Source organism: Cyrtonyx montezumae, unplaced genomic scaffold, assembly GCF_038088225.1.
Source record: "Cyrtonyx montezumae isolate F1298 unplaced genomic scaffold, pur_monq_1.0 scaffold_4, whole genome shotgun sequence".
NCBI classification, from domain to species: Eukaryota; Metazoa; Chordata; class Aves; order Galliformes; family Odontophoridae; genus Cyrtonyx; species Cyrtonyx montezumae.
Window position 1 is genome coordinate 22,140,896 of NW_027072045.1, and position 15,582 is coordinate 22,156,477.

The 15,582-nt window shown below is 38.9% G+C and overlaps 1 protein-coding gene across 3 annotated transcripts in view; it reads right to left on the minus strand.

Moving 5' to 3' along the window:
• Nucleotides 1–3,039: 3,039 nt before the first annotated feature.
• The window catches only part of OGDHL (oxoglutarate dehydrogenase L), a 46,951-nt gene continuing 34,408 nt past the window's right edge, over nt 3,040–15,582 (minus strand). For 2 of the 3 annotated variants that reach the window (XM_065746061.1, XM_065746063.1), the window contains 7 exons: nt 14,462–14,640; nt 11,084–11,155; nt 9,558–9,683; nt 8,418–8,490; nt 4,832–4,995; nt 4,080–4,234; nt 3,040–3,371 (listed from right to left, as the gene is read on the minus strand). In XM_065746061.1, coding sequence (XP_065602133.1) covers nt 3,248–3,371; nt 4,080–4,234; nt 4,832–4,995; nt 8,418–8,490; nt 9,558–9,683; nt 11,084–11,155; nt 14,462–14,640 — 893 coding nt within the window. In that variant the 3' untranslated portion in view covers nt 3,040–3,247. Of the gene's footprint in view, nt 3,372–4,079; nt 4,235–4,831; nt 4,996–8,417; nt 8,491–9,557; nt 9,684–11,083; nt 11,156–14,461; nt 14,641–15,582 lie in introns of those variants that run through there. The other variant, XM_065746064.1, reaches the window with a different exon arrangement.

Genomic DNA, 15,582 nt, shown 5'->3' on the forward strand with positions numbered 1-15,582 from the left:
AAACCATTTAAACTGCTGGATTGTTCTATTTTTTTCTGAGAGATGGGACTCTTAACCCAGTTCAAAGCAGCAGCTACTTAAAAACTCTCAGTAACGTTTTTATACAAGGGACCACATTGTAGAAAAGTAGCAGAATCCTGCAAGCAGGTGCAATCTATGCATTTAGCAATTCGTAATACTCCAATGGCTTTGAACGGTTACTACCTGAAAGTGTATGCAGCAGAGACAATAATTCCATAGAAAAATGTAGAGAAAAACTGTGTAGAGAAACCAAGTCCTGTATTTTGACATCAGAGAAATTAATTCCTGTCCAATCCCTGCATTTTGAAAGTTCTGCTTTTAACAGAGGTGTGTGCACTTATTACTTCAAAAATCAGAATAAAACAAAAATATTCTCGTGTTGCCTCAGCGTTTTTCTGACTCCTTTTAACCCAATCGTTCTGAGTAATTACCTTTTTCCATTTCAAACACTGTGTGTCTCCTTCTTTACTTCTGAATTTGAATAAGCTACTGGTGGGGAAACAAACAGAAACCAGAAAAGTGAGCTGCCCTAGCATGCCTATGAGAGACTACCAACACCAGCCCTCAAAGGAGAAACTGTCAAAGAGAAGAGGCATAACAAAGAATTTCTTTCTTGCATATTTTTATTTCATTGAGTTGGGTTTGGTTTTTCTTTTACATTCTCTGATGGAATTTTTATGCAACTATTATGCCACAGTCTACAACACACAATGAAAATGGAAACCTGCCATTTACCACTTACATTTCTATGTTCATTTTGTTTCCTACCTCTGCATATACTGTGGCATAAGTGTATTTATCATATTTCATGCAGCACACACCTGCTTTATGCAGACTGAGAACACAAGGAGCGGTGCCAGCGATATTCAGGTGCATTCAATTATTGCCACAGAAACATGGATCCACAGAAGCATTAAAATACTTCGAGTGATGGTTAGTGCCTATCAGCGTAATGTTTTGAACTGTAGAAATGGACAGGAGACAATCTTCACTGCTGACAACTGCAGCATTTTCCAAGTTCATTAGGTTCCAAAAGATTGAATTAACTTCAATGTTTCAATGACAGAAAAAGCCCAAGGCAGCCAGGCTAATTTAAAAGGATGCTACTGATTTTTCATGAACATTAGACTAAGCTTGTTCTGGAACCCACAGAAGCATCTTAGCACACCAATTTTATGCTCTGACAGGAGGCTTTATTTTATGTTTACCATGCTATCTCCAGGCCAAATGAAGGGACAGTGTGAGGTGCACACCCCCTTTTGGTAACCTGCTTGTACTAGCAGCAGATGACCACAGCTCAAAGTTTTTAATAGAGCTATTTACTTTGACAAGACAAGATGCTTTTCAGCATCACTTGACTATTGCCATCAAGCACGAACTGTCAAGACTTATTATGTCACAGCCAATACAGCAACAGAAGGGTAGAACTTACTTCCAGGAACAAAAGTATGTCCCAAGAGCACATTCAGGACAGGGAATTGGAGATGGGGGTGAAGTCTTCTCAACGTGTTTTCCAGTCACTTGCTATGAGTGCATCTAGCACAACCCTCAGGCACTGCAGGGGCATGGGGTCCTCACACTGCTTGTTACTGTTTCCTGCAACTCAGGCATGGCCATTCCACTGATTCCTGCTACACCCCTTATTTTCTTAACTGTAGAGTTCTCTCTGCCATCCCACAGAAAAAAAGGACAAGGTCTCTTGCTACTGTACAGGCTGAAGTTTTGTAGAACCTGCAGCCACAAGGCTCACCACTGAGCCAAGCTCTCCTGGAGCAGATGGAATAGGACTTCTGATAACACTCTTATATTAAGAGGGGAGCGGAAACTTGTGCCCACCTGCATTCTGGCACTGCAGATGAAGCACCAGCAGTTTGAGATCACCCTGCCACACAGTGCCTCCAATACAGCCAAGCACTCTCCCTAGAGCACAACCACCCCCCTTGCTGTTCCCCACCACAGACTTTCTCCTCATGAACTAGCTGTACCTCAGTTGCCTGACAGAGGGCCAGCCCTTAGACAAAGTTCCGTGTTATGTCCATATTGAAAGTACATGGCAATTGATAGTCTAACCAGCAGGTAAGCATAAAAGGCCAACAAATTCAATTACAACTTAAGACAAAAATACAGCATGTGCTTTTGGTCAGTCAGCAACTGTTGCTTGCCCACCTTCTTCAACATAAAAATGGTCAAATAAATCAGGAACTGCCACTTCAGAGTTGAATTAATACCAGCAAGGAAATTTGAGGGAGTGATTAGAACTGGACAAAGCAGAGAACCTAGTACTTGCTGACAAATGCGCATTTCTCTTCCACTCAGTCTTCTTACAGGTGCTACCAGGTCAAAGAAGGTAAATCCTTGTACTTTGGTGAGGGAAGGAGCTTATCCAAAATGAGGATGTTCATAGGAACGCCCAGTTTCCTGATGCCATAAGGCATCAACTCAGGCAGCCTGGGAAAGGGAAACCAATTGGTGCTGCCACCTCTTACTTGGAACTCATTTATCCACCACTTTGCTGCTGAACTCTCCTGTTGATAAGCCACTGCTCTGTCAGCTGTGGTAAGCTCCATTGTGGTGCCTCTGTCTTATACTCATGTAATCCACACCACTTCTCATCCATAGTAATCATAGCAATCACCCATAGTAAACTAACTTGGTAATCTTGACTCCCTGTTTCCAACCTTGTCACATCAACTTATCATCTTGTTCCAGTACCCATGCCCAGTATGTTTCCCTACCAAAGTAATCCATCAGTGTCATGGTAGCAATTTAGCTTTTTGGTTTTGTTATTCCTCTCCAATACGTCTAGAAATATCAGTCAATCATTGTTGTTAAATAATGCACCTTGTTTCTTCAATGTCTTCCAAACCTATTTTCCTCTTTTAGGGAGATGTGCACAATTGCATCATGCTGTCCATGCCTGCTCTACTTACAGCAATTTGACAACATCCACTGTCTGAGATCAGAGCCTCTCTGAGCTAGACTCTCCTTGTCTCAAAGATATATCAATCTAAATAGAAAAGTGACACAAAATGGTGGAAAATAAGCTTCTTATTTTTTTGGCCTTTTTTTTTTCCTCCATACAAAGTGGGAGAAAAATGCAGAGTAATGAAGTCAGCTGCTGGATCCTGAAAATAATTTCCAGTGTTTCTTCCATTCACTTTTAATTCTTCTTTTGTCTGCTGAAATTTGAGACAGTTGTAGATAGAGATGAGTCAGTGCCCCACAGTTAGAATGTCTTTCCCTCAAAGGCCTCCAGGTTGAAAGCTGTATCCAGGAACCTTCTGAGTGACACCAGATGTGTGTTCTTGTTGCCGGTGGCAGCTGCAGCAGCAGGCTCTCGGCCAACATACCTTGTGACAAAAAGAATTAGGCAGACAAATGAAATAAGAAGAAAGATTATTTTGACACTAACAAGTAAGGGAACATGCTGCTAAATGCAACTCAGAAGATTTGAACAAATTATCATCAATCTTTCTTAAATAAAAATATAATCAAATCTAATTTGTGCCATCAGTTATACCTTCCAGTCAGCCTCCACCTCTTTCTCCCTCACTGCATCTTCTACCCATCCCACCCACGGCTGACAGCTACACTGTCTCATAATTAGATAGCTTGCCCTTGGCAATGAAATGCTCCTTCAACAGCTGCATGGGCAGATTCCACGCAATCACCTACAGTAAATGCAGAGCTAACTGAATGGATGGAGCTCTTACAACCACTGTTTTCTCCAAAAGCTCAAGGTGTAGATGGAAATTATTCATTAAAAAATAAAAAAGGCATTCTTAAACAAAAAAGCCAGAAGAGTTAAACACTGTGCAATGTAGTAATAAACAGATCTAGTTATTGCAGTTTTCTTTTAGAACTACAAAGAAGATCAAGATGTTATCTATTTGAAAAATAGTTGTCCAGACTTTCTCCTTCAGCCAAGAACACAAACTCAGAGTTTACTGATGTATGGATAGAGTCTTGCCTTCTGCACTAAAAAAAAAAATCCTCAAATTGAAAGCATGCCAAACAAATTGGACGAGAAGATGGAACACCTGTTAAAAGTATCATACCAAATAGGTCGAGTGTGGTTCACAATAGTGCGGAAACGAGGCTTGACATAATCGTAATATCCACTGTTTTTGTGTTCCTCCTGACACCAAACTAGATCTGCACCTGGATACTTTTCAAGTTCCTTTTTGAGTAGGTCAAATGGGAATGGTGAAATCTGGGAAGAGAGATTCATAACTTGCAAAACTTTCTCTTATATGGCTTTGGCCTCCAGCAGTAAAACTTTTACCTATCACATATTATAACCAACTACTGTAATTAACCACTTAGTACCACTCTGTTTTTTAAAGTAACTCATATCTTCGTTTTCATTCTCCCAGAAGTGAATACATTTTTTGCAGTTTCATAGATATGAATGGAATTGACTTATAGTCTAGATCTCCTGCATTTCTGCAGTTCCTCTAGTAAAAGAGCTGCCATAATACATCCGTAATTAGTCAACAACAATATAGTTTCAAAGTGCTATTTGTGACATTTTAACCTAGCAGTTTGGACATACAAATTTGAGGTGCCATGGTACCGTAAAATTGTTTGGAAAACTTATCAAACTTCTCATTGCCAACTACACTACTGATTCGTTCCTTCTGCAAATGCCATGAGGTTTAGATAGTATATTGTAAGATGCAAAGTGCTATCAGAACACCACCTTACCACCATCATCTCTGGCCAGTGCTATCTTTAAAGGCATAGCAAGCCCTTGCTAAAAGTCTCCTCAGTGACTTCACACTGTCTTTGGAAGGATCAGGGAGCTCACCTGCTCAAGTCTGGTTATAGCTACTTGTTTCTCCAAGTCTTGATTCTTTCTCTCTTTCACAAGATCATAGTACACCTTTCCTGTACAGAAAATCACCCGCTTGACCTCATGTGGTGCTTGAGCTGCCAGTCCATTTTCAGGAATCACACGTTGAAAAGTGGTACCTAATTAGAGTAATAATTAGAAAAGTGCTCTCAGTGGAACTGATGCTGGAATAAAGCAGCACAGAAACATACCTTCACCAAGCAACTGAAAGATTGCAATGGTCACGGGGTTCTGCTACCTCTCTGTTCTTACAACTTTCCAGACTGACAATTCTGCTAAAGTGAATTTCAGTTTCAAAAGTTAAAAGACTGCCAATAGTTAACTCTTCCACTCTCAAGAGTGAGAAATATATTAACAGAGAATTACATTTCAGCTTTGTGTTGCACTTTACAGCTTTAATTATAAGTTGATTGGACAGCTGACTGCCCTGTTTACAGCTAGGGTGGAGTTGATTTTCTTCATAGTGTCTGGTACGACGTTGTGCCTTGGCTTTAGGAGAAAAACAATGTTGATAACACACTGATGTTTTAGTTGTTGCAGAGAAGTGATGTACAAAGCCAAGGATATTTCAGTTTTTCAACTTCTTATAAGTGTCCTGCCAGCACGAGGAGCACAAGGAGCTGAGAGGGGACAGAATCAGGACAGCTGACCTACAATGGCAAAGGGATATCCCATATCATCTGACACCATATGGAATTATCACACTGAGGAAGCTGGCAGGTGAGAATCACTGCTTAGGGACTGGATGGGCACTGGTCAGTGAATGGTGAGCAGTCATTGTGCATCACTTGGTTTGTAAATACAAGGCTGCTCTGAAAGTAATGCCTTCCATTTTATTACATTGGCCCACAACGTTAGAGGTGAACTGTGGCAGTACAGCAGTAGAGGTTGAACCTTTCTGCCAATATTCTATTACATTTTGGTGTTGTGTGACAGATGGCAGCAGAAAGGCAGTCTGACAAAATAGGATTTGATATGGAAGTGTGGTGTGTATGAAGCAAACATGTGGAATTGAATTCCTTCGCACACAAAAAAAAATGTCACCCACTGACATTTGTTGGTGTCTAAAACATTCACTGAGTGTCAAACAGTGGAAATGAGCACAGTGCAGGATGGGTCATGCATTTCAGCAGTGGCAACAGCAATGTGAAAGACAAGCCATGTTCTGGACAGCCACGCATAGCTGTCACACCATGGAACGTAGAGCATTACAATCAGCTCATCTGCAAATCAATAGACTAGGACCAAGAAATTGTGTAAATAGCTGAATATCAGCTTCTGTGCATTGGAAACAATGGTGGCAACATTGAAATACTGCAGCTTGTGCCAGGTGGATCCCACGAATGCTCACACAGGAACAGAAAGAACATAATATGCAACATTACCAATGACAAGATGTAGTGTCACCACTACGAGCAGGAGTCAAAGAAGCACTCCATGAACTGGTGAGAAGTGACTTCCCCATTGAAGAAAAAGTTCAAGACACAGCCCATAGCAGGTAAAGTCATAGACATTGTTTTCTGGGATGGGAAGAATGGAGTGATCCCTTTGGATTTCCTGGAACTGATGGAAAATATCAACTCTGCCTGAAACACTGTCACACTGACAAAGCTGAAGTATCAATTTCTAGAGTCAGGACAGAGAAAGAAACAAGCTTGGAACACAGTAAGACCAGGCCCTAATTGCAACCTTTGTCCTACCACACCCACTGTATAGCCCAGATTTGTCACCTTCTGACTTCTGTCTGTTTGAGACAATGAAAGGTAGACTGCATGGGCAACTTTTTCCTAGAAGCAACACTGTCAGAGCAGCCATGAAACAGTGGTTTACCTGCACTGGTGCAGACTTCTACAAGTGCAGTATGCAGGCTCCTATTCATCACTGACAAAAATGCATAATAATGGTGGTGACTACGTTGAAAAATAAGGCTTTGTAGATGAGAATCTGATCCATCAAACAGTGTTACTGTGCTCTTTGTAACTGTTGTAGCTTCCACATAGATAAATGGGAGGCATTATTTTCAGTGTAATCTACATATATATATGCATTTCTATAATTACTGGTATTTTTCTTTTTTTGTCTTAGTAAATATATATATATGTATATATATTTAATCTCAACATTGTAGTTTTCTTTGCTCCCATTTTCTCCCCACCCCACTGTGAGGGGGAGAAGAGCTGGGTGGTGCTTAGCTGCCTACCAGCTACATTAACAAACAACACTCACCTTTCATAATGCAAATATATATGGTAACTGCAGAAATATTTAGACACACATATTACCAGCATATATTTATGTAATTTAAACCTCTGTTTGAGAGCTAAAACAGCCTGAGCTAAAGGAAGAATTAGCACAGTATTGATCCATATGTGTAATTGATGATACAATTTCAGTTTCATAACCTGACTGCAAGCTATCTTTTCCCCTGTGGTATCCTCTACCCAAGAGAACAGTTTGCTAGGGATATATGAAACAGAAAGGTATGAAAGGCAGCAATCCCGCACTGGCATAAAGGGGGACTTGATTGTTTAGAAGATCCTTTTCTTTGGTCCTTGCTATGATTGATTAAAGTTATTCCCACATTAAACAGCTGCAAGGTAGCAGACAGCAGCATGACCTCCCTGTTGGAATAAGCACACCCACTTACTAGGAGAATAAGCTACTGTTTGAAGAACCATTTATCTTGGGAGGAGAAAAGCAACAACACAAACATGAAAAAGGAACTGATTTATGTCAGAATTATCCTGTCTCACTGAACAGTAGAATTCATCATTAAAAAACACTGAATCTGTGCTTCACTGGGTCAGCTGTCTCACCTTTCAGTTAAAAACAAAGCAAAAAAAAAAAAGTTAGCTGAGAGTCAGCAATACTTCTTGCTGTCAACAAGACAGCAGGAACATGAAAGTAGTCAGAACCGGCTATTAACTGTGAATTTTGGCAACTATTGAAGGTTATCCTCCTACCTCTGAAGTAGAGGGGGCTCTCATTAAAAAATAAAATAAAGTAAAAGACAAATCACAATCCCCACAAGGTTTCTAATTTGACTCATTCCAAAAAACATTTGAGCAGTAACTTAAACTTGCAAATTTATTTGCTTGGAAAGCAAACTTCACTGATTTACAAGAAGGAGATAGTGCAACATTTCCATATGTTTATACACTATAACACGCTTTAAAAAAACTGAGCAGTTATATTTTTCTGACAGCAATCAAGACACCAGCTAGAATCTGAAACAGACCACAACACAGCTAAGCACATTCACTATGAGCAACTATTTTTAATCATCCACTATGCTTTCCTCATGCCACTCTAATATATTCTAGCCCACACACAGCAAGACCTCTTCCTTCACTTTTTGATGTTACATCTGCAAAATGATATTGTAATAAATACATTATCTTTTGGTGCTGTCAACAGTAGCTGAATTAAGCCAAGGGAAAGGGCAAACTCCCCAGAACAGGTGCTCTTCTTCATATTTTCAATCCTACATATAACTTCATATACCTGATTATTTGTTCGTAATATTTTTAACACCACTTACCAGACATCATTTCATCAAAACTGGATTTAGCTTCTGGGTGCCTCAGCAGTGATTTGGGTGTCAAAATGATCAGCTGTAAAAACAAACAAAAAAAAGTCCAGCACTGAGGAGCAGCTTTATCTAAATTATTATATGTAATATTCTTAAAAATGTTCATACAAAAGACACAAACTGAAAATGCTATAAATAAAATTAACATGAATAGAATACAACATTTTTTGTGTGTTTTTCTCCTGTTTTAAAAGCCGATGGAGTTTCACAGTTATTCCAAGGATTTGGGTAATTCATACCCTATAAGGATTCTCAAAAACCACTGCTTTATGCCTCTCTTTAAGAATAAAACCAAATAACAAGCTATGAACCAGTAAAATATCCCACAATTGTACTTTTAGTCCTCAAGTTACAAAGAAGCCAAATGGCTTCAAAAGTCAACAGAGTTTTCTCCAAAAATCTGTGTTTTAGCAGCCATGCCTGAAATCAGCTAGCCTCTAAAAGGATTCACAATAATTGGTCTTGAAAGGAGGAAATAATTGCAACTCTATCCAATTTCAGGCATAAGCAACATCTATAAAGGTTAAATATCTCAGTGTGATGGAGCACTTCGGTCAACTCCTCCATGTGAGATCAGATGGGAGGATGTATCCTGAGGAAACCAAGCTGAGCTTCCAAGTTTTCTCTTGCTGTTGTATTAGCCACTATAATGGTGGAGAAGAACACCTCTAAAAGAGTAAAGGGAAGGGGTCTGGCTCTGGAGTGGAGAGAGCATTATGACTCCAAACACAAAGAGCCTGTTTTAAAGATTGCAGTCACTGCTTATACAAATAGACGCAGATTTTTGAAGCACAAACTATTAGAGATGCAGATTATAGTTGTGCAACCTGTTAGCTAATCAGCGTCTTGACAAAGCCATCTGATGGACTGCACAGTCATAAAGTGGTAAAGCTGAAAATATAGTTTTAGGCTTCTAGTGAGAGTTAAGTTTCACTCCATCAAACAGAACACCTTTAACCTGTGTGCAATTAAGGCTTTTCACCAAGGATTCCTTTTCCTTTTGGCAGTACAGCATATGCAAACAAAGACCCCTTGTTCATATGACAGTAAATACATCTAGAATAATGAAGTCCATTAGAGTAACTCTACCGGTTTTCTGAATGGCAGCAAGATCTGTCTTCTGAGGACATGAAAGTAATTGGCTGGAGTTGAACAATTCACTACAATCCAGTTGCATTCATACAGCTGAGAAACTTCAAACTGTTCACTGAACTCCTGAGAGAGATATAAAAGCCGTTAGAAAAACCATCTAAAAAAGATAAGAAAAAAAAGGCTTGAAATTCATCTTTCTATTTCTGACTCTCACCAACTCCCTTTTGCAGAAAACTCAAATAGCAGAGCTCTTTTGAGATTATATTATTAGCTTGGGAAGCATCCCTACGAAGCACTCTTCTGTTTTTACTTCTTCTTACAACTATATAAAAATAAAGGCAAAAAATTTCCTTCAATTTCAGCAAACTGGGTAATCCAGGATGGAAGGGTGAGGAGAACTAGGACTTCAGTAGGTCTAAGGCACAAAACAAAACCTCTTTGAAAGATTTAGAACAGCAATTCATTTTTTTGAGAGTATAGTTAACCCTCTCCATTTATTTGTAGGTGCCCTGTCCTCATCTTGGTATATAAATTACATATTTTGTATTTATTTTATACATAGAAATGTTTTATATATATATATATATATATATATATATATATAATATACACACATACAAATGCACATATGGATATAGGTAAGTATATAGGTAGGTATAATAATCTCAGTATAGACTGATAAAGCATCCGACACAATGATGTCCTGGTTCATGTTATGAATTCTTATTTAGCTCCTATGATAATATTTATAACTTCTTTTTTATGTGGAATTAAATTTGTCCTTAAATATACTGTGTCAAACAGCTCTTTATTCTGCCAGTACACTGGCAAAAATTACCTTAACATGTGGAGGAACGTGGCTTTGGAATTATCATTACTCCAAAGGTAACAAAATCAGGGCCAAAATTGAAATGCATACATTTTATTCATTTTTCAATTTTTGAGTTTTTCAATTAATTTTTAACAATGCTTCATAGAAAACCCACAGTGGGAAGTAGACACCCAGCAGTCTGTAGAGTTATGTACTTCATCTGTAGAAATGAATGATCAAACTATGAAGGTCTCAGCTGAATTAAATTTAGAAGCTGGCCCTATTTCCATGCTCCCAGCAGTACAATTTAGCTCCAGTGCAAAAAGCCAGGAGTAGTTTCACACGGCCTCCTTCAGAAATTTGCTAGAGACACTTATTTGTAGTATGCACAGCAATATATACAGGCAGAATCACTGGCCCTGAGGAAGAGCCATAAAGAGATCATGCTGCCAGAGATTAATTGTATATGATCTCAGCTTTGAAATGAAACAGCCTAGACTGCACACTCCCATTATTTTTACTGGGATCAAGTTAATGTTACATTAACTCTTGCAGCTAAATCTTACCCCACTGTTTGTGCCAAATAACTGAGCACTATTTGTGGCAATAAAATGATTTTTCTGATGATGAAGCCAAGACAACCTGGGTCAAAATAAATGTCCAAAAAGTGAAGAGCAGAAAAAAGAACAGGGTTTTTGACAAATCTACTTACTGGAAAAGCATCAGAATCGTCATTACTCATCTGCAGAAACCTCTCAGGCCTGGCTGATGAATGCTCTGGACCCTGTTAATCACATCATTTAAAACAACATTAAAAAGTTATATCAGAAGTTAGACACCAGGTTAGACCACTCAGTGTTTAAGTACTTTCATTTGCCCTTGCAGCTCTGCACCAGGCTGCACACCTGCCCCCAAGTCATAGGTAGCAGCAGTGAGGAGATGAAGCACACACAGACTACAATTCTTTGTTTTCCATAGAACACTTTCAAAGGAGAAGGCCAGGTTTCACAGGGATTTCCAACGATTTTCCCTATGAAAGTGCAGTAGATTCACCTGGATATTAAAAAGAACTGGCTAATGCTGGGCAAAAACTAGCAGAAGGAAAGTCAGGAGGAGAAACACTGTGCCTCAGTATACTGTAGTGTTTCTTACTTCTGTGGGGGCAAACCACACCTGTACACAAAGTTAACTGCTGACTGTCTTTGCTAAATTAGCAACCAACATAGGCTCAGGATCTCTCTTAAAATTGTTCAGTGATCAGTACAGGACAAGATAGCCTTAATGAATACTTCAGCTAAAATGGATCAAAATGCATGTAAGCGTTATCTGACAAATTAGCCTGTGATTAATTACTGCCTCAAGAGGTATTTTACATTCTGCCAATGTACTGTATACTCACATCTGCTTTCTCACTAGTAATACCCAAGGTAATTTCTTTTAAAGCACAAATATTGTTAGATTCATTTTTCACTAGCAAAAAGTCCATGCTAGTCATGGGTAATATCAAGAATAAAAGGTGTAACAGAATCATATCTCTGCTCTCATCCTCATTTGTAATGGATGAGAACAAGCTGTGAGAAGGAAAATGCAGTGTGCTTTTTTATTTATCACTAATGCTAGCCATCTTTGCTTGCTCAGTTACTGAACAGTAACTGTTAGTACAGACTTTCATTTTGGAGACCGTCTCCAAGTATTCTAATCTGAAGACAAACTGTTAGACCTCTTAACTCTCTCCATGGCTCCTAAACTAATGATGCTTTCTTCTTTGTGTGTCTTTGTTATCATAACTCCATGTCAAAACATTAATGTGTGCTCTTCAAAATCACTGTTTTGACCACTAGTAGTTTATTTTAATCCAACACAATTCTCTCAGCTATCAAGCGCAGGATTCACTCCATGCACTAATGATAATCAAATTAAAAAATAGTTTCTTCACAGGAAATGTATGAGAAACACAGCCACAAATTTTACCTTTCACAAGTACTGTTGAAATGTCTCCATTTTCAAGATGCTAAATAATCCAGTTACAGATATATTAGGGCTTGTGGATAAGAAGCAGCAAATTCACGGTACACAATAACAGTCCAGTATTGCCACACCACTGCTTTACACATCTATTTGCTGTAAAACTATAAAATCCTATACTGAGTACAGTCTTGACACGTACAAAAACATTGCTTCACAACCACACTCAATGGAGAACACTGGAAGCTGAGATGTTACTAAAAAACAATTACAGGAGTGACATGGGAGGCTTCCCTAGCATACCCACACAGGTTTCCCCAGCAACAACCTCAATCCAGAGCCTTGGTGTTCACATCCATCTTTGATTTCTCTGCTGACACTGCCAGTCAGATTGCAAGTGACAGCCACACAGGATGGAGTAGGGTTTATCTCTATTGTGACCACCTCTCTGGTGAGACCTACACTGAATGCATTAGCTACTTTCAGATGAGCCCCCAAGGAGCCATTTGGCAGCAGAGTCTTTCAATCACAGCCAACTTGCCTGTGCAAGCATGACCTAGAGGTGAAGGGATCCATATCCCATTATGAACCGCTCCCCAAATCATTCTGTCCCCAACACTGTAGTTAGAGAGAATAACACTCCTTTAATGGAAAGCTCCTCTGGGAAGGCAACATATTTCAACAGCCTGGTGGGATTCTTAAATATTCTAAAAACACCTGACACCAGCAGCAAAATAAGCATGTTTCAGAAGTGCTGGACAAGTCTTAGCTGCCAAGTGGCTATGAGAAAAGGACTAATGTACTGTAAGTAGCAGAGAACCAACTCCCCTCAGCTGAGTGCTTCCCTGCAGAGCACCACACTTCCTGCTGAGAGTACAGGCAGGCTGTCCATTCTGATTCATTAATTAAAAAAAAAAAAAAAAGATATTTTAAAATATTTTAAAAAATATTTACCAAATCGCTTGTGAAATGCACCAGACCTTTCATAAATGAGAATGGAAAGACATTCAGAAGACACAAATGCACCCCAGTATTTCAGGACAGGATAATAACTGAATGGAAATAAAATTAAATTGTTTTGTGAGAACGGAAATGAAGCAGTTTGTAGCAAAAGGATCTGAAGCATTTTTACTGACAGAGACTGCTGCTGTGGCATACAATGCTTTTCCTCATAGAAAACTAGAAATATATATGTGTCAATTCACAAATGTCAATACATTTGAAAAGGAGAAAGTTATACATCATGAAAGGCTAGGATATGTAACCTTTAAAAAGAATTCTAATCATTTGAAAAAAAAGTCTACCTCTGACAAGAACTTAATGTACATTATACGCAGAGCCTGTGATCTTTCCCTCTAAGACACTGTACATTTCCTACTGCTTGCCACCAAAGAAGAGAGTCAACTGCTCTCAAGATTTTCCTTCCCAGAAAATTGAGAATTTCCTATTATACTACAGTTGCCTAATGACAGTGATTTTTGAAGCTTTAGAATCTTGCATCATTTCATATCAAGTGAATTTAGTAATGAAGTTCAGATGGAGTTAATTTTCCTCACAGTAACCCAATACAGCACTGTCCTCTGCAACTGTGGTTAGAACAGCATTGATAACACATTTTGGTCAGTGCTGAGTAGTGCTGGCAAAGCACCAAAACTCTCTCCAACTCCCTTAAAGACAGTAGTTTGGGGGTGGACGAGAAGAGAGGGGGGGAAATGGCCAAGGCAGCTCACCCAAACAAAAAGAAGAGAACATTCCATACCATATAACATCACACTCAGCAGAAAAAAAAAACCAACAACAACAATAAAAAACTGAGAAAGGGGCTCTCATTACAAAAACACCTGCCCTCTCAAACAATTACTATGTGTATTCAGGCCTTGGTTCCAAATATGTGGCCAAACATTGCTTGCTAATGCAAAGTAGAGAATAACTGTTTTCTTTCCATGTGGCCTCTGCTTATTTCTCTATTTCTTCTTTGATTAAATTGTCCTTACTGTAGCCCATAAGGTTTTTTTTTCCATCACATTTTCTTCCCCTCCTGCTCTTCCTTTGAAGAGGGGAAGTGAGCGTGTGGTGGAGTTTAGTTGGCCATCAGTATGAAACTATTAGAGTCAGAGGCCCTTACCATTCCTTCCATGCCATGAGGCAAGAGCAGAACAATCCCATTGTGACGAACCCACTTAGCCTGCCCAGAGCTGATGAACTGGTCTATTATACACTGCGCCGTGTTGTGGAAGTCACCAAACTGGGCCTCCCAGCACACCAGGGCATTTGGACTTGCCATAGCGAAGCCAAGTTCAAAACCTAAGAACCAGATAAGTAGGAGAGTTAAAAAAAAGGAACACCTGGTAAGAAAACAAAAACTTAGAAACAAAGCTTAAAATAGAAGAATTAGAAAGGAAAGGCTTGATGAGAATTCTGTTCATTTCTCTTACAAAATTAATTTAAAAGAAAACCAAATCAAGAGCACAAACTGTATTTTTTTTAGTGCTGCAATAAATAGTGCAGTTTTTAACAGTACCATCAGAAGGATCAGCAAATAACTCTTTTGCAATATGGACTCTAGTCCTTCAAGCATTTCCTCACACATGTAAGTATAATAGGATTTTTAAACAAACAATTAGAACTCCACATCAGTTCAGAATTTTGTGCGAAGTTTTCCCAAGAGCTCAGTGAGGTAGATACAATCCTCTCCTGTGGAAATCTATTAACAGTCTAGGACTAGTTCAATAACCTAATTTTTTTTTTTTAATTTTATGACTTGCACAACACAGCATAATACTGTGGGTTTGTTTTAATTGAGGACTAATGAACATATGATTACAGAAAGTTTAAACTAGGTTGTCCAATTCCACAGGGAGAACTCCCAGCAAAACTAGAAACTAGTAAACAACTAACACTAACTACAAGAACATCCTTCCAACATTTTACATGACATTTTGACATAGGTACTCTGTGCACGAGACTGAAGTTGCTTTAGCTTAATTTGATAGCCACAATTAAACTGAGACCATGGGACTTTTTTGTTCTGTCTCAGCGCCATGCTCTTCAGTCATGGTCAGTATACAAACCTTCCTGAAAGGTTAGTGGATAGACAACCACAGGGTAAACTACCATCTCCAAATGAGATTGTTTATTCGTGGAAATAAAATGTTTAAAATACTAGATTTATGAGTCTTCTAGTACACTCTTTGGTGATTCCTACCCAGCATTTTATTTTACCATCTCCATGGCGTGAAATTTTTA